Here is a 20,275-nt window from a genome sequence, read left to right as displayed (position 1 = left end):
AAAAACCCAGCACAGGGGGGTCGCGGCACAGTGGTGACGTGGCATAGTTGGATCGAGTATAATGATATCTGACAGTGATTAAAATCACTATCAAAAAAAAAGCTTCGATACAAATCTTTAGATAGTGTTTAATTTTAAAAAAATTGATGGATTATTCCAAAAGCTACATGATCTGCTATTTTCTTATTAATATCCTAAATAAAAACCCAGCACAGGGGGGTCGCGGCACAGTGGTGACGTGGCATAGTTGGATCAATTATAATGATATCTGACAGTGATTAAAATCACTATCAAAAATAAACGCTTCGATGCAAATCTTTAGATAGTGTTTAATTTTAAAAAAATTGGTGTTTTATTCCAAAAGCTACTTGATCTGCTGGTTCCTTATTAATATCTCGATTAAGATAAAGTATGTCGAATGAAAAAGGGTTTATTAAAAAATATTATTTCTCATAAAAAAATTGTGTGGATCCATAAACTTTTCAATAAGTTATAGCATTATAAAGTTAAATATAATATAAATAATAAAATCGAGAATTTTCACACGAAAATAGCATTCGGTAGCCATTTTCGCCGTGAAGACAAGTCCAGAGGTCAAATTTTTTTTTTTCAAATTAAAGTATATTACATTAGCTTTAATTTAAGATATATATAAAAGTGTCAGACCTTCCGGAACACTTTCAAAATTTAAGTTAAAAAAATTAATTTTTTGTGAAAAAGTTGTCATTTTAAATCCCCCCTTGTGGGCAGGTTAAGGGTTAAATTTATGAAAAAAATATACCAAATGAAAGGTACCAAATGAAATGCATCTATATAAAAAAGATTTATATTGATATGTTCATTTTTGAAAAAGTAATGGCACTTTTAAATAAAAAAAATTGAAAAAATTTCGAAAATTAGCGATTTGTAAATTTGTAATTTTTTTGGAGGTTTCCCCCTTTTACGGGGAACGAGGGATATTTTTTCAATTTTTGAGAGTAATGTCTTCGACTAGATACGATTTGTGATCTTTTGACGTATCATTGAAAGAAATCGGTTCGGTGAGAGCTGAGAAAAAGTGGTAACAGACACAAAAAAAAAAAAAAAACACATAGTAAAATTAATACTTTCTCAGCTTTGCATCGAAGCTAAAAATGAGCACATGCTTCTCTTACATATATCCTTCATTTCATAATATCTAATATTATAAACATAGTCATTAGATCCACTGATAAAATTCAAGAGCATTATAGTGTAAATATTTTTTGATAGAAATGACTGATCTGGAAAATTAATAAAATTAATTTCAATGTACAAATAGATAACTGCCTGTTAAAACTTGAAATTTTTTCGAATTTATTTTCTATTTTATTATTAGTTTTTTTTCGAATATTCTTAAAATTATTTTTTTTGTCTAGTACTACTAATTTAACGATGAAATTATTTGTAAAAATGTAGAACATAATAAGTGAAAATGTTTATTTTTCAATATAAAGGCAAACGATGATAGAATCTTGTTTACAAGAATTCATATGTCTCCTTATGAAGTCATTATTTGGTTCAAGTAAAAATTAATGTGTCACTTCGAAATATTTCTTTCTCTAGTCTATTATAGAGTAATTTTCTTTTATTTATAATTAAAAATGTATATATAAAAAAAAAAAAATATTGAAAACTCACATATACGTAATTCATGTAAAGCAATACAACAAAGAACTATTATTGTTAAAAAAATAAATTAATGATTAGCTCGATTATTTCCGAATTGTGGGGCTTCATTAAGGAATCACCTAGTTTATAGTGTAATTTCGCCAATGAATTTGTTGTTATTAATTTTTATTACACAGGAAATATCTAAATTAATTTATTGCAATATCAATCACTATTTAATGTTTTATGTTAGTTAATTTTTTACATTATTATCAAAGGTAATATAAATACAATCATAAATTATATACATTATAATTATATATATAATAAAAAAAAATGTATTTAATATTTTCAAAATGGTCAGTTTTGAATGATTTTATTATAAAAATAATTAATTGGTCATTAAAAATTTTAGGGTAATTATTGAATAATATCATTTTAATAAATATACACCATTATTCCATGTATTAAAATATTTGTAACCTGATAAGTACTTACTATAAAGTTATTATATCATCTAAATTTTTTGTAAAAAAAAGAGCTAACAAATGTCAAAAAAATAAGAAATTTTTTCGAAAAATTATTAGGAAACAATAGTTGAGATTATTTTACCAAGCTATTCAGTGGAAAATAATCATTTTACAAATAAGAAAGTACGTCAAAGAAATACTATTTCTGTTATTAAATTATTATAATTGTATCATATCAAGTAACAATAAATTCAATTAGATAGAGTGAATAAAATAAAATTATGACTTTAATTAATATTCATGCTTTATAAAATGTAAGATACAAAACATATATTTTATAATAAATGCAGACATTTATTTTACTTTACAGTTATAATTTATGAATAAAAGAAAATATTAAAAACATTTATTTTCATTTTAAATATGAATTCAGATTGTTGGTATGTTTGGAAATTATTTTTAATTTCTTACCATTACTTATCTGTTAAATTCTATGTAAAAGTAGACATTAATATTCATTATAGTCAAATATTTGCTCTTTGTGAATATCATAGTTATCTATAACACTATGACTTCAAATACATTTAAAAACATATTAAAAAAAGAAATTGATTATTATCCAATGTATTTGTTACATTTTTCTGTTGATAGTTAATTTTAAATTAGAATAAAAGTAGAAGATTTGTGTTATTTTATTTTAGTATTTTTTCTAATTACTATCCAATTAGATGTTTCAAAATCTCTTAAGTTCTGTGATTCAAAATGTAAGTAGTTAATAATTCAAACACTGTCCAAAGAAAGGAAGCATTGTAAATAACAAACTTTCTTTCTTCGTACGTCTCATTAGTTTTTTTAATAATTAATCACACTAACGTTTCCGTAGTATGAACTTAAAACAATATTTTCTCGTTGCACATACAGAGTAATTAAAAGGGTTTTCTTTTTTATAAAACAATACTGTTTACAAAAATACTAACAATTATTTTCATAATGTTTACATTTGTTTATTTATTTTTAAATTTGTACATACTCTTTTTGCTATGAAAACGTCCTAGAATTTCATGAACTTTGAATAATGGCGTATGGTATTAATATACTAACAATATTAATCAACTAAATAACTATTAGAATTTAAAGAATAATATTAAAAATATAACTGTCAGGACGTTTTTTGGTATAATTTTATATTGAAACTATTCACCGGTGTATCATTATTGCGTACACAATACGCCGTTTGAATTTACCATTTCTTGAAATGATGTTTTGCGCTATTAACATTTTAAAACAATGTAAATTCAATAAAACTTATGCTAAAATAAAAAAAAAATTGTCTTAGAAAAAAAATACAATGAAAATTTTTTTTTACTTTAAGATATTATTTAGCTAATATTTTTTCGCCTTATTTATCTTAGGGAATTTATAAAACACTGTCGTTAAATTAGCACTATTGTTGATGGTAAGTTGTTAAGTGTTTGAACATTCTTTTGTATAATAATAATTATAAAAACAATTTTCTTAGCGAAGAAACGGATGTATTAACATATAAATTATGTACTAACTTGAGTAAATGACACAAAATAACACAATTTAACTACATACACAATTAATAGCTTAAACACCATAAAAATATTAAAATATTACATTAAAGTATTATTTATTTTATGTTGATTAGCCATTGCAAATCTATGCACTAAGATTAAATGAAACATCAATGAGTTAAAAGAGATACGATTTTTAATTTTGAATTATGATGAACAATTTTTATTATTTTTGTTTACTACATAAAATTATATTTTGTATTCTTGTTTGGTTAAATCAAACTTCATTTACTATTTAATTGTTGAGTTATGCAGATTTAAATTCTGTGTTTGTTCGTTTTTTAACAACTGGTAAAACATAATTTTACAGCGATTTTTCGTCATGGATTTACATAAAAGAAAATATTTTGATAGTATATATTACGTATAAGACCTGTAACAATAACAGTTGTTGGTTGGAATATTTCAGTATGTTTTAGTGTTTTATTAAAACAAATATGTTAAAATATAAATTTATTTTAAATAGTTAAAAAAAGTTTTGAATTTTGATGTTTTTTTGTTTATGAAAAATGTAATTTATTCAATAATATGTTGATAAGTAATTATCTACAATATTTTTAAATGGTTTCATTGAAAGTTTTTAGTATAATAATGTCTCAGCTATTGACATTAAAATTAAATTATACAGCGCGTTTTGTCTCCTAATAGGTTTTAATTTTATCTCTACTCAATGTTCATAAACACTAACAATTGTGTGCCATTACATTGTAATCAATTATAATGAAGTATGAATCAAAGCAGAAAATAGTATTTTCTACTTTAGCTCTCCACTTAAGATGTTTTTGCATTTAAATATGAAGATCCATTCACACAGTCTGTAAAATTTGAAGAGATATTTAATTACTAATTACGTTTCTTAGTAATAATTAGGGATCTCAAACATCCTGTCAAACAACTACAACTTCAAAGAATAAAAGTTGAACTATCATTGTGTAGTTCATAGTTACAATTTATACAAACTTTATACCACATTAGTATCTTTAGTAATTAGGGTAATATTATCTAGGGTTGAATAGTTATTTGTAAATAATTAAATATAAATATTGTTATATATAAAATTAATGAGTCATTTTAATTATTTATAAATAATAATTAAATTTTTAAATATCCTTTAATGTATTAAGAACAATATCGATTTATTTTAAATTTAATTTAAAATCAAGTATGTAACATGAATATGTAAAATATAAGTATTAAAATTTCTGTAATTTTCTAAAAAAAGAGACATATTTTTTATTTTTTGTAATATAAATTTAAATATTTTGTGATCACTATACAGTATTAAACCTAATTAAGTTTGAGGTTTAGTTAAGAACATAAAAATGTTAAATTGTTGAATTTAAAAATCATTAAATTTTTCTAAAGTGTCACTGTTATCTACTTGATTTCTAAATTATTTAAAACGATTTATTTAGTAAAACTTTATGAAAGGCACAATAAGTAGTTGCCAGATCTAGTTGTTGAAGAGTGCAAGTGAACTATATTTCAAACAAAAATAGTGAAATTTGATACTATAATAGATAAAATTATTATTCATTGTAATCTATAAGAGAATAAATTGCCAAAGAATCATTTACTTCTATATGTAAATCTCTAAGAGACAATTTTGAATTGTGTATTATAATTGTAGTATAAAAAGAAAAACTTGGCCAACTCCTAATATAGTATCGTCGATTTAAATCAAACATATTTCGTTTTTGTTAGCGATTAAAATTATTAAATATATAAAATAAAAATTAAAATATTGATAGAAAGAGGCACCCTGTCCTCAGACCTCCTATAGCACTCATGAGTGACTGGTTTAATTGTGTCTGCACGTCGTCAACCATTGCCACTTCCATGACGACTATCAGTCATTTTTAAAGTATATTTTCCGACTCGTCTTTACACTCTGTTTTAATTTCTTCTTTCATGTCTTAACTCATTAATCATTCGATTAAAACATCGCTTACAATTTTTGATTACTTTTAGTATCGATACCTCATATTGCGTCCATATTTGTGTTTTTCGTCATTGATTCAGTAGTTTATGAAAATTACTTTCAAGTTATGTACCATCATCGCCACATAGATTTATAAATATTCGTCACCAGCATACATTAATTAATACATCGTCTTGTCAATGTACTTGTTTACACTGAAAATCCGATATTGCACTTTAGCTACTCTTTATTCATTTGATGCCAGATCACCGACATACAAATAAGAATTTTAAAGATTAATTTATTTAGTGATTGATAATTGTTATTAACTACTTATAGTATGTTAGCTTTTATGTTATAAAATTTCATTTGCAGAACAACTTTAATATATTTTCATACATTTATATTCATTAAAATAGGTGTACTTATTTTCACTTTTCCTTTCTTCTTTTTTTGTTCCTTCAAATACAAAACACCCATCACATTAGTAGCAGGCAAAATATAAAAGGGTGAAATTATCATTTTGCCAACTTAATTGAATCAAACAAAAAATAATATAGTTAATAAAAAATTGTTATTGTTAAAGGTCTGTTTTAAGCTAAAAATTTTTTATTTATACTTTGATTTAAATAAAATTGTTTATTATCTATGTATATGTAATATTTATTTGTTTATATTTATATTATATTTTGTTATTATACGATAGTATTATATTTATTTTTATTCTATTATCAGTTGTAACCTAGCAAATTTTATTGATGAAAGTAAAAATGCAATAAGTTTTTGCCAAAGATTGAATTTGTTTTTTATTCAGTAGAAGAAGTTATTTTGCATAAAAAATTGGATTTTTGATTTCCCATCATTTTAACTAGATAGTTTTCAAAGTCAATAATAAAGAATTATTTTTATTTATTTTAATAATTAAAACAAAATTATAATTAATCTTGTAAAGTATTTTTTAATATATTAATAATATTTATAAATGATTTAATAAAAAATAATATGCATTATTAAGTATGCACTTTATGAGTTACCAGAATTGTTTCATATGATCACTAAAAATCACCAAGAAAGTTTTAACCGCTTTTTTAACTTAGTAATAATCAAAGCCACCTATTTGTAGTCATTAAATTTTTAACCCGCTTCATGTAAAAAATAATTCCGGCACCTCTGTACATATTCAATAAATACTAATTTATTGAATTAATGATAATTAATGATATACAATTAATGTATAAAGACGTTACCATTGAATTACATTATAGGTAAGTTATAGAACTTGACGCTAAAATGTGAATTAGAAACTCCCTTTAAAAGTTGACATTTTTTAATTAATATCCACAAAACGACTTAAATATTACTATGAAATTTGAATGTAATAAAATAAAAAATTGATTAGAAAATCAAAATAATATTTTATTCTGATTTTGTAATAATTTATCAAAACATTTTAGTGTAAAAAATAAAAACAATTATATAGCAACATTTCCTATAGGAAATATTTAAAAAAGAATTCAATTTTTAATGTAATTCACTTTAGCTTAAAATATATGAATAAAAGCAAGCAAAAAGAGGAAATCCGTTTGAAAATCTGTCATTAATTTTTTTACGATTCTTCTCTAATAGTGTAAATATAAATGAATAAAGGAGTATAAGATAAAAATTAAAAGAAGGAGAACATTTGTATAAAAAAACATGGTAAAGATGATAGCTTTCAAAAAATTAATTGAAGTAGTATTTTATTTTTTTACTTAAATTTTACAAAATAAATTTAGACTTATCAGAAAATGTTTATTCTATTTTATTAACATAAAAATTTTTAATGCATGCAAAAATAATATGAAATAGTATCTTAAATTAATTTTTTTTCTTCAAATTTTGAAATTTACAGTTATAGACTGTTATATCTATAAAACCAGTGCATTATAAGTTACTTTATTCAGTTTTACTAATTACCAAATTTTTTTGTTTAGTATCAACAATAGAGGGTTCTTGGCTAAATATATCAAAAGTTAATCGTTTACATATGGGAGCATATTTATGCATAGCTTCCAATGGAATCCCACCATCTGTAAGCAAACGAATTATGTTAATTGTACATTGTAAGTAAATAATTTAATAGTACATTATTTAAAAAGTAAAGTTATATGCATCTTAATATAATAATTTTTCGCTTAGTTCCTCCTATGATTTGGATTCAAAATCAACTTGTTGGACTTTACCAAAGTGATTCGGTCACTTTAGAATGTCATTCAGAAGCATATCCAAAATCAATAGATTACTGGACTAAAGATAAGAGTACCCTTATATCAAATGGTAATATCTAAAATAGAAATAGATTTAAATATTTTTTTATTTCAGTTATGTAAGACCATAATATCCAGACAATTATTTAATTTTTTATATAACAATTTATTTGTTGAAAAAAAATACTGATATTTAGTACCAAGATATTTTTAAAACGTTGTTTGGTGTAATTTTACAGATAAATTTGCAATATATCAATGTAATTGTGTTTCAGTTTTTTTTACTTTTTATGTGTCACAGTAAAAGTTGATTCTGAACCGTAATTGTCGTGTAGCTTAACAGAACTGGGGGTATCAATCATATTATGTTTACAATGACTTTTATTTGAACCAATTTTCCTCCGGTTGTCGTCCAAACAATTTACAGTAGTTTCAATATAAATGACCAGTCAAAACTTTTTAGCCTCGAGTTTTATTTACTTTTATTTATTATCGTTTCCTATTAACTCTTGCTGGGGTCATCGATTGTTTTTGCTAATATTTATTAAAGATTTAAAACTTAAAATATATTGAAAATATTTATTTAAACTAAACAATCTGAAACTCAAAAATCTACAGTACTTAGCGAATTTCTTATTATTTATTTATTAAAGACTTCAGTCAGCCTCTGTGAATAATTTATATATGCTGACTGACTATAAAAAGTTGTGAATTATTAATAATTTTTTTCATAGGTACTAAATATCATACTGAATTAGTTGAAAACACGTATAAAACACTCATGAAATTAACGATACATTCCGTTTCATCACTTGACTTTGGCATGTACCAATGTATATCAAAGAACTCATTAGGTGATACAGATGGATCTATTAAACTCTATGGTATGTATATTTTGATTGATACAACTTAATAGATAGATATAAAAGTTTTTTAATGAACCGCATTCGTTTCAATTTATGCGAACTTATCCAACCAGTTAAATTAGCTTGATTCGGCTTCAGTGAAGAAGCATTCAATAGATTAAGAAAATCAATTTAGATCGAATTATATACTAATTTTTTTTTACAGAAATACCGAGACCAACAACAACTACAACGACAACTGAAGCAACAACGACCACGAAGAAAGCTATGACAACAACAAGGAAAAGCCCATCAAAACTTGACGGCACCGGTATAGTATTTATAAAATCAAATGTATTCGAAAAAAGTTTCTATTCTATGGACGCGTATCTATCTATATTTTGGATAGACGCCTAAAAACTTTGTGCTTGGTTAAATTCTAAATTCTGGGGTTTTCTTGACCTCCGTACATCTTTGTTTGGACGAGCTTTCTTAAAAAATACTTCTACGCAATATTGTAAACATTCTATGTGAAATATATATAATATGATTTGTTTTGTTTTACTTCAAGCACCCGCAAACGACTTGGACCGGAGGCCGTCGAAAAAGACCGGAAAACACGGTGACGCCAACGTAGACGCTAATAAGAAGGACCGTACAGGAGGAGAACGACAAACTTCTCGGACAGCTGCCGCTGTCGGTAAGTTTAACAGAAAATATAGTACCAAGACACGCCCATTAGTGTCACCACTAGTTCAAGATAAACATTGTATCCACAGTTTCTGTGATTTATATCAATAGTCTAAGGCATAAAAAGGATAAAGGAAGAAATGGCACGATCTCTCGTTTTGTTTGCACTGTATAAATCATGGAAAACCCAAGAAAATTTGTATTCTTATTTGTTTTAGAATACCGACCACCAAACCTTTTTGGTATCATTTCAAGTGTCCACTTTAGTTTTTTAAATTATGGCATTTACAATAGACTTCTTATTCACAAACAATGCCCTTTTAACAGTTAGCAATTTAAAATAAGATTGCCTTTTAAAATACACCGAATAACCTGACAACGCTTAATATCAAACTATTTCTTAATTAATGCTTAATATTACACTAACACTTTTTCAAAATAATGCTGATGCAGTAATATTAATATTTGAGTTCATATTTAAGTCGCAGTCATTATTGCATTATTTATTAAATTTTTTACTAAATATGATATATTGTTCGAAAGACGAATCATCTAACAAACAATTTTCGAAAGAAACTATATTTAATCTTCATATTTATGGTTGTTTTACTAATTAACTGTAATTTTATTATAAATAAATGTTTTCATAAAACATTTTCTTCAAAGGAATTATTTTAGATTATTTAGTGAAATCTGCACTGTTAAACATTATAAAAATGTCAAGAAGTAAAATGATTACAAGACAAAAGTAATTTCGTTAATTTTCCATACCTTTAAATTTTTAAACTTCATCTCTCGTTTGAATGTAAATTAAATAAAAACATGGCTTTGATAAAAAAAATTTAAGTGTCCAATAATATTTATAAAAATTTGAATATATTTCTTAATTAAAACTTAAAAAAGTTAATAAATATAATTAAATAAAAATCCTTCAAAAGTTTTTATTAGAATTATTTTGTTTTACCTAAAGTATTTGTAAAATAAATATCAATTTTTTATTAATTTTTAGTACAATCAATTATTATTCTTATTCTTTATTGTATTATTTCTACACAGAACATGTTTTAAAAATTTTTATATATTAAATTTGATTTATAATCTTATCCTTAATTAATACATAAAACAAGAATTGAAATAATTTATCGATTTAAATTTTTACCAATATTAATTTTCTTAAAAGTAAACATTAGATCGTTTATCAAAAATTTATAATATTTAATTGTTAGTTGATAAAATCAATTTTGTTCTAGTAAACCGTCACAAGATATATTAAATTACTATGTGTTTATTTATGCACAGTATTACTTAATAATGGATTATTAATGTTAGCTTGTCGTCTAGAATATTAGGTTGACATTATGTTATTGATCACATGTATAGTACCCACAAAATGTATGATCGAATTTAACGTTCAAATTATTTTAAATTATTCAAATATAGTTCTAACAATGGTTATTTCTATAGTGTTCAAAAAGTAGGGAACAGATCAATTGTTACAAAAAATAAAATCCCTTTCTTTACTTACTAAATGTTTTATATAATATATAAAAAATTTAAACTAATTATCATCTAATGAATTATGCTATAAAAAAAATAATTTTATAATGATATTATGTATGTTTACGTGAGCAATTAACTCTTACGGAGTTAGTGTTACTAAGAAGAACTTAAATTATTACAAATTATATCTAATTGAGGATGTAAACGCTGTAATTTATACATAGAGTTATCAAAAGCAGTTGATTTGAGAAAAGGAATAAGTGATAGACATTTTCAATAAAACTGCAAAATTTAAAAATATTTATATAGAACAACGATTATGCATTTTAAACATCTTTCCCCTTTATGGATCTTAAAAGTATTTCTCTATCATTAAAAATTCCGTTTAAATATACTCTTTTGAAATAAACTTTTTACTAATAAGAGCTATGTATTTTATTTCCTCACTTCATCATCAAAACAATAATAAAGTTATATTTTTTGTTTTCATAAATCAATTTATTTTTAATAAAAATTAAAAATAGTATAGAAATGTTCCACGAATGAATTATTAATTAGATTTGCCAACAAAACTAAATTTCTTCTACCTTACAATAATTTTTATAGATATAATTTTAAAATCATAAATTGAATTAGTCCACTCTACATAATAGTATTCATTTATGTTAGTATAATATGGAATCCTATATATCCATACTTGCTAATAATGACATCACTATAAAATTTTATAAATTGATTATTAAATATTGATACAGTAATAATTTTCTTCCAGCACGATTGAAAGTTTTAGTTGTTGAAACAAAATTCTTCCATAGTTCTATTAACTTGCAATTCTCAATATCTTCACGTTTTTTAATTTGATTATGATAGTTTATTTGAATAACTGTTAAGTTACATTAAACTTTTTGAAAATTGATTAGAAAATCATGAGCTACTAATTCTATTATAAGTGAATCACCTTGTATATAAGTTTGATTTTTAATTTCTTTTTCTTTATATTAAGCTGTTCAATTTTTTGGAAAGGATTCAATTATCGTTATTAAATTAGCACCCACTGAATTAATTTGAAAAATAATTTTTCAAATTTTCATTTTATTTGATTTGTTAAATAATTAAAAATTTATTATTATACAATTTTCAATTAAAAATTTAATTTGCAAGAAATATTCTTTTTTACTTTCTACAACGGACTAGACATATGCTCGTGTTTTCTATGTTATAATATATTTATAGTAATTTTTTAGATGATTTAAGAGTTATTTAGTTTTGCGATAGTGGTTATTCGGTACGAATGTATATTCGCGCTCCCGATGTTTTTATTCTCTTTTTAGTTAATTAATTATTTTATTTAATTACCTTAAACGATGTTGGAAATGCGGTAATCACATTCTTTGATTGTTTACTAGAAAAATTTACGTTTAATATAACAATTACTCGTATATGTTAAACATTTTTAAGGTTTTTCACGGTCGTCGCCGCTGCGGCCATAATTATTTTTAGTTGTACACTATCACCTCACTCGTTACCGTAATATATAAATACTCATACCATAATGTCTAACAACAACAATATTACTAATATACCGATTTCACCAATCAAAATTATTAATAAAAGTGTACACAATTCATCGCCTCAATAGAACGCAAACTACAACTTAGCAAATAATAGCTGGACTGTACAGCGCAATAAAAATATCTCTCCAGCTCTTCTTATTCTGAACCATCAAACTCGCCTAAACACAAATTCAAGTAAATAAAATTTTTTTTTTTTTTAACATATTTGAAGTTCTCAAACAAACTGATAATTATGATAACATTCAAACACTAACACGTGGTCAAATAATATAGAACAATTCAACACAGAATCTACCGAAAAACCCCTTCCTCCTAATTTTTATATAAGGTATGCAAGACTTTCTTGAAATATGCACAACCTTAATTGAGATACTTGGTGATGAAAACTTTATTTGTAAGTCATCCACGGATCGGTTAAAAATTCAAATTAACTATCCTGATACGTATAGGAAATTTGTACACTTTATTCTTCATTTTTCTCGCCTTAATCCAAACTACTTAGAGTCGGCTATCTTTATCCTAAATTTCCACTTGATACGATTTCCCTCAGCATCTAAGCACACATCAACCGTCATATCGCATTCAATAACATCCCTCTATCTCTTTTTTAGTTACGTACTACTAATACTAATTCGTTACCGACTAATATTCGTATTCTTATAGCAGAAAAGAGAAGAGTTAGAACTTTTTACCAACGTACTCGCTTACCCTATCATAAAAAATATATATTATAAGTTATCAAATTCTCTCAAAAAGCATCATCAAAAAACAAAAATCTCTCTTTTGAAAAGTACCAGTCTAATATGTCAACAAAAAATGGCAGCCTTTGGAGAACAACAAAGCAAGGACTTCAATATAAAGCACCTAACACATGTTTTAAAAAATTTGACGTAAGTGTTGACACGTCAGATTTTGAAAAAGCTGAACTATTTAAAAATCATCTCTTTAATTCATCCAACCTCACCAAGATATAACATCTGAAAATATACATACGATTCTTAGGTATTTTGACTTGCCATTACCACTCACTCTCCTGGTAAAACATATTACGCCGAGTAATATTAAATTTGCCGTACTAAAATACTCTCTAAAAAAATGTTCAGGTTTTGATCTAATTATAAATGAAGTAGCTAGATGTCTAAACAAACTATCATCCTATTAACCCATAATTTTAATGCTATACTAAGACTTTCTTACTTTCCACTACTCTGGAAGTTGCGCTTTTTTTGACATCTGTCAAATATGGCACAAGGGACTGTAACACAAATTAAAGAAATTTTTACTATCAACTTATTACATTCTTTTAAAGTCATATTTAACCGATTGACATTTTCAAATTCATTATAAATCCGCGTATTCTAATATAGTAAATATTAGAGCTGGTGTTCCACGAGGAGACATTATTTCTACAATATTGTATAACATATACGCTTTACACCAACCAAGCGATAAAGTAAACATATAGACAAATGAAAGTCTCATTATCGCATCGTTTAACTTACAAAATCACCTTTCATTAAAACTTTTAAGAAAATTATTTGTTGTTAATTATGAATTAAAAGTTTTACCAGGAATTTTCATAAAAAATATACTTTTATTATTTAATTCTTCGTGCTTATTTCAAATCTGCCATTAGATTATTTCTATCACCACTAATTTTTAATGTTATTACTAATTAGTTAATAACTATAGTATATATAGTTCCGAATATTTCAATTGTATCATATATCTACATACCAAGAGTTATATAGAAATGATTAATATTTCTATAAAAATTATTAAATACGATATAAATACAAAAAATATAATAAGTGATTTTAACGAAATTTTGGACGTGAAACACTGAAGTGTGAATGACTCAACAACCTTACATTACACCTATATTTGGATAAAAAGGACAATTTAAACTAGTTCGAAAATTTAAAGTCGTTTCTCTTAATGTAGGAAGCAAAATATTCAAAATAAGTTTAAATTTATTTTCAAATTAAGATAGATTCATGTAACTTTTATAAAAATTGGTGAACTCATTATTATAGCAAACCCTCAGGTAATTTATTATAAAAATCATATAGAAATATATATAATCAAAAATCCGAAATCAAGAATTTTAACACAAAAATAGCATAATTTAAATACGGTAGTAATTTTTTCCACGACGATATTTTTTTAATTTAAGATATATATAAAAGTGTCAATATTTCTGGATAATTTTCAAAAATTAAGTCGAAAAAGTTAATTTTTTGTAGAAAAGTTTTCATTTTGAAACCTTTCTTGTGGGTAGGTAAAGGGTCAGGTTATTAACAAATATATACCAAATGATAGGCAAACACTTAACGTATCTATAATAAACATTGTTTTGATTCATACATTTTTGAAAAAGTTATGGCAGTTTTAAGTAAAAAAAATTGAAAAAATGTCGAAAATTACCGAATTTAAATTTGTAATTTTTTTGGGGTTCCCCCATTTACGAAAAACAAGGAAAATTTTTTCCATTTTTGATTGTAATTTTTTTGACTAGATACGATTTGTGACCTTTTGATATATTTTTCCTTAAAATCGGCCTAATGAGAGCTAAGAAGAAGTGGTAATAGACACAACAAAAAAAAAAACACATCATAGTAAATTAATACCTTCTCAGCCTCGTATCAAACCTAAAAGAGTTATTTATTCTTAAATAACTATGGTTGACAAAAGAAAAAATACTTTTTTTTGTAAATTTAATGCGTAATATATTAGAATTAGTTATGTAAAACATCGAAAAAAATTTTTTAGTCCGTGAAAATTTATGAAACATTTCGGCAAGGTCATACGGCAAACTATAGGCGCGAATTTGTGCAAATTATCACACAAATTCTCAATGTTTGTTTTGAAATATTTGCTTCCAACTTAGCTATTGAGGTTGTCTGTGTATTGAACAAGTAAAAATGTCTTTTCTTCGTTTTTTTATGTAGTATTTGTACAAAAAATCATAATTATTGACTTACTCAGGTTGTCCAAACTGTATTTGAAATCCTAAGGGTTTATCATGGCAAGTACTACGCCAATACTCGTTTAACTTAATTTTATAAAAGTTTTCGTTTTAAAAATATTTTTTCTAACTATTTAAATATAAACAAATTTATCTGTTAGGTACACATTGATATAGGGTGACGCATATATATAAAAGTAAATACGAAAACACAGTATTCAGAACGGATAAGTCAGTGAGTTATAACATACACGTTTGTGTTTGTCACGACAGGTATGCCGCTGACACCTGTAATAAGTTTTTTTATTCTGCAGNATCACACAAATTCTCAATGTTTGTTTTGAAATATTTGCTTCCAACTTAGCTATTGAGGTTGTCTGTGTATTGAACAAGTAAAACTGTCTTTTCTTCGTTTTTTTATGTAGTATTTGTACAAAAAATCATAATCATACACGTTTGTGTTTGTCACGACAGGTATGCCGCTGACACCTGTAATAAGTTTTTTTATTCTGCAGCCGTTTAGTAGACCGGAGATTTCGTTCACTATACACCGCGACCTTCAATGTGTTTTTTCCACTAAATCCCCACCTTCGTAATGGTACGGTGACGTTGTTTTTCTTTTTGACCGGTCCCTGCAACGTGTGGCATTGAAGACTAATTCATTTCGCGTTCAGTTATTCAGTCGTTTCGGTCATATCGATGCCAAGTGTTTGGGTCAAGTATTGCCTTGTCACCACATTGTTAAATTTGAGTTGTTTATCGTTTTGTTAAATGTTACGGTGTTTTGTTGCCTTCTCTGCATCCGAAGTTTCACAGTATTCATCACCTTCAAACAGCAGTGGTTAAATATTAAGAATTTTTTATTGTTTTTTTATAAATTACACTGTAAAATAATTTCTTTTTTAAATTTAATTTCGATGCAAAGATGAGAAGGTTTTAATTTTACAATAATGTGTGTTTTTTTTGTATCTGTCATTCATGTCTCTCAGCTATCATTGAGTGTTGTGATACCGTTCATCGTTCGAATTTAATACTATTCGCAATGTGAATCACAATATAAAACAATTGTCTTAAATTAATATCATAGTATAATCACTGATGTAATTAATATAATGTATGTACTTGTTCAGTTTAATATTAATATCCGTACCATAAAAGTAAACACTGTACATTAACTTACAAATATATTAAGTAACAGTATCCCTAAGAAAAATCAAATGTACCATAACCAATGTAACATATTATCCCTGCATATAATTTTTATATCAATAAAGACAAAAGTCCTTGGAGGTCAATTCTTACATTTTGATGACATATAAAGATCATAGATTTCATATAAAAAGCCGTAAAAGCTATACAATTCTCTCTCATTCCACCTTTCAAGTCAACACTCAAATGTAGCAATTGACCACTAGTCTCAAAAATATTCAAAAGAAAACTTGTCAGTTTTGTTCATTTCAACTCCAAAGAAAATACCATAAAGTAGGTGATACATTGTCTTCCCGATAATTTGGAATTATTTAATCCCAGAAGTGAATGATGAAACAATAATAATTAACCTATCCTTTATCATTCAAATACATTAACTGGTTTGTCAGGAGAATTATTAAATGCGTTCGAAGTGCTTGACCTAAGATTGTACCTACGCATTTTCTTACTACGTTTCATAGTTTGCCGACCTAAGCTCGTGCCCTTGAAACGTAAGACTATTCAAATGATTTACCAATTTTTACAAATTTATAACTTATATTAAATTTCAATACTCATCATAACCCTTTTATTTGATTGTATTGTCATTTTCTAAACCCTCGGACTCCACGACCCCAATAAAATTAAACAAATTTAATTATAGTAGCCGAAAGTAAGATAATTAAATTTATTCAAGTGCTCAAAAATCCAAATTAATTAATTAAAACACTCAACACAATTTTACTCTTTTATTCCATACTAAAATCTTATTTTTGGCTTACTATATGTGCCAATTCTTTTCATCAATATGTCAAAAGATTTCAACTTGTATCCCCGTTATTAAATAAAAAGTTGCATAACCAAGTTTTTCCATATACACAATTAAACTATATAATTTTTAAAGTATAATTATTCGAATTAGATATGACATGATAATGAGTTACATTTACAATGTTAAATAATTTTACTTTGATATTTTTTATTTATTTTTTGTTTTATTACAAGCCTATAATATTACACATTTTTTGATTACATATTATTGTATTTAGTGTATTCATTCAGAAGTAATACAATTTTTTTTTTTTTATGAAAAGTTGTGCTACAAGCTCTTTAATTTTTATAGAAGTTTGCTATAGAAGTAATGAAATATACAAATATTTTATAATTTTTCCATACAAATTACAATATTAAATTATTCAACATCAATTCCCGTACTTAATTTAATTACTATAATGTATATTATAATATATGTATAAATCAATAAATATAGTGTAATTTTTATTTACACTCGTATAAAGTGTTTGACCAGCCAAAAATGTAATATTAAAATCAGCTGTGTTAGGAATGTATTACTAATAAATATTATTTTCTCTTAGTTCTTTTAACTCATTAATGACTAAAAAAATACGATAAGTCAGATTATAAGTTAGAGTATATAAGCTTTATAATTGTATTTATTTAATATTTAAACTATAAATATTACATAACACGTATTATAGCATGAATCGGTATAATAAATTGTATTATACCCATTTATGTTATGATTTTAACTTAAACATACTAAATTAGAATTTTCGGCTTAATTAATTTCAGTTAAATTTAATAAATAGCTTAAAAAAATATTCCAATAAAATTATTATTAACATATTAGAACAAACCATAAATCATTGAATCATGTAAAACTAATATTCCATGATTTCTATACGATAAAATAATAATTTATTTTATCATAAGCGCCACCTTTAGTTAATGGCAAGATTGACTAATGTTTATATAGTTGGAATAAATGTTGCGTATGATAGAAAAAAATTCGCTGTTCATAGCTGAAATTTTTTTACATAGCATAGTTTTTTAAGGTAAACTTTACCAATTAAAAACATTTGATAACGAAAATGTATACAACATAGCTATAAAATAATAAAGAATTTCATATTGATTTAATGAATAAACTAGTTCAAAAATTAATTAATAAAAACAATTTATCTTATATTTAAAAACCGAGACCTCTGATAAGGGAAAGGATAGTAAGGATTATATTAACGGAATGGGAATTAAGTAAATTATCTCAAAAAGGTTGATGAAATTGTGGGATCAAAAGAATATTGTGGGACAAGAAACGATTCTTCTGATATTGTAAACAGAAGATTAAAGAGAAAATGGGAAAGTTCATAAAAAGCTTCAAAATCAATTCTGAGCCTGGAAAAAATTTAGTATGGTATTTCTAGTTATGTTAAGGTTGTGAAACTATAGTAATTTGTCTATAATAGAAGCGATTGAACAATACTAACTAGTGATATTTAATATTATTGTTAACCACTCATCCTGCCAAACTTAAATGATAGTCTGAAGGAGGTGGCTAAAACTGTCATTAGTAGAAATACTTGTGTTTGAAGGATTCAAGAAATGGAAGTTAGAGAAACTATATGGTTAACTACCATAAAATAGGGCACTATACATCATATTGCACCAAAATAAATATAGTATTTGTAGTAAAATGAGTGAAAATTATTCGAGTGTAAAATACTTATGCATTATGTGTGGTAAGTTTGCACTGGTACTATGTTATATTTAAGGTGGAAAGATTCTCCATTTACGGTATTTCCTTTTTGAAGGATACTGGTAAGACTAGAATTTAAGAGGGAAACAACTGATTTATTTTAAGATTGTAATTAGGAGATAAGTGATGTTATAGTAAAAATAAAAGGTCAAAGGCGAATATGAAAAATACATTAAGTACACCTTTTTAAAATTAATTTTTATTGCTGTATATTTGAAATAACGTTAGAAACATATATGTGTTGGCTTTAAAAATCAGCTTATATTTACCAAAAAAATGTATTTAATGTAATTTTATACTCAAATCATATTAAAAAAACAATAAATTTTCATGATTAATATTAGAAACGAGGAAAAAATCTGGGACTCTTACTTAATTTATGTTATGATTTCAATATTATATGGATGTTTGTTTGTTATATTAAATATACTAATTATTTATAATCATAAGATGTTTAATCGTAAAATAATTACTGGCAATTGTTTTTGTAAACAACACTATTTTATTTTACAGGAGAAAACAATGGGTCATCGTCTTATGGTAAAAAGCATAAAAGCGGAGCAAATAACACTAATCCAGTATTCGGAATTTTATCAGTTTTGATAATGTTACAAAAGATTTTTCTTGTATGAACTTATACTATAACAAAGATACATAAGATAAAAAAAACTCATTTCCATTGTTACAGTATATTTTAATGTTTTATATTGTGTCGTATTACGTATTTGTACGTCATATTGTAAAATGTAATTATTTTTTACATGTAAATAAAACGTAGCATCGTGTTGGCCTATAATCAGCTAATGGGACATTGTAAAAAAATACTGACAAGAAGCTACCATGATCTGAATTTTGAGTTTTCAATGCACTGGAGCGATTTTTTTATAGAACGCGATGTAATGGTACTAATGGTACTCTGTGGAATATATAATTTCTGGCTCTGAGTTCGCAGTTCGTTTGTACTCCTAGACATCTGTGTGTATACACAGGCTGATAGGGTATACGCTGTTATACTATACAGTTATAAAAGTGTCCCGTGGGATACAGGAGCCACAAGGAAAAAAGGTAAAAATGAAAGACACAGAAATG

General features: G+C 25.2%; 1 protein-coding gene across 1 annotated transcript in view; it reads left to right on the top strand.

Moving 5' to 3' along the window:
• Positions 1-20,036, top strand: part of LOC126895042 (lachesin-like) — a 67,130-nt gene extending 47,094 nt beyond the window's left edge. The window contains exons 5-10 of the mRNA XM_050666502.1: positions 7,592-7,720; positions 7,797-7,934; positions 8,599-8,748; positions 8,936-9,040; positions 9,281-9,409; positions 19,700-20,036. Of these exons, the coding sequence (XP_050522459.1) occupies positions 7,592-7,720; positions 7,797-7,934; positions 8,599-8,748; positions 8,936-9,040; positions 9,281-9,409; positions 19,700-19,818 (770 nt within the window). The 3' untranslated portion in view covers positions 19,819-20,036. The remainder of the gene's footprint in view (positions 1-7,591; positions 7,721-7,796; positions 7,935-8,598; positions 8,749-8,935; positions 9,041-9,280; positions 9,410-19,699) is intronic.
• The last annotated feature ends 239 nt before the right edge of the window (positions 20,037-20,275 follow it).

The sequence above is a fragment of the Daktulosphaira vitifoliae genome, unplaced genomic scaffold (genome assembly GCF_025091365.1).
Source record: "Daktulosphaira vitifoliae isolate Bord-2020 unplaced genomic scaffold, ASM2509136v1 Scaffold_1, whole genome shotgun sequence".
NCBI classification, from domain to species: domain Eukaryota; kingdom Metazoa; phylum Arthropoda; class Insecta; order Hemiptera; family Phylloxeridae; genus Daktulosphaira; species Daktulosphaira vitifoliae.
This window is presented reverse-complemented; position numbering and strand designations above follow the sequence as displayed.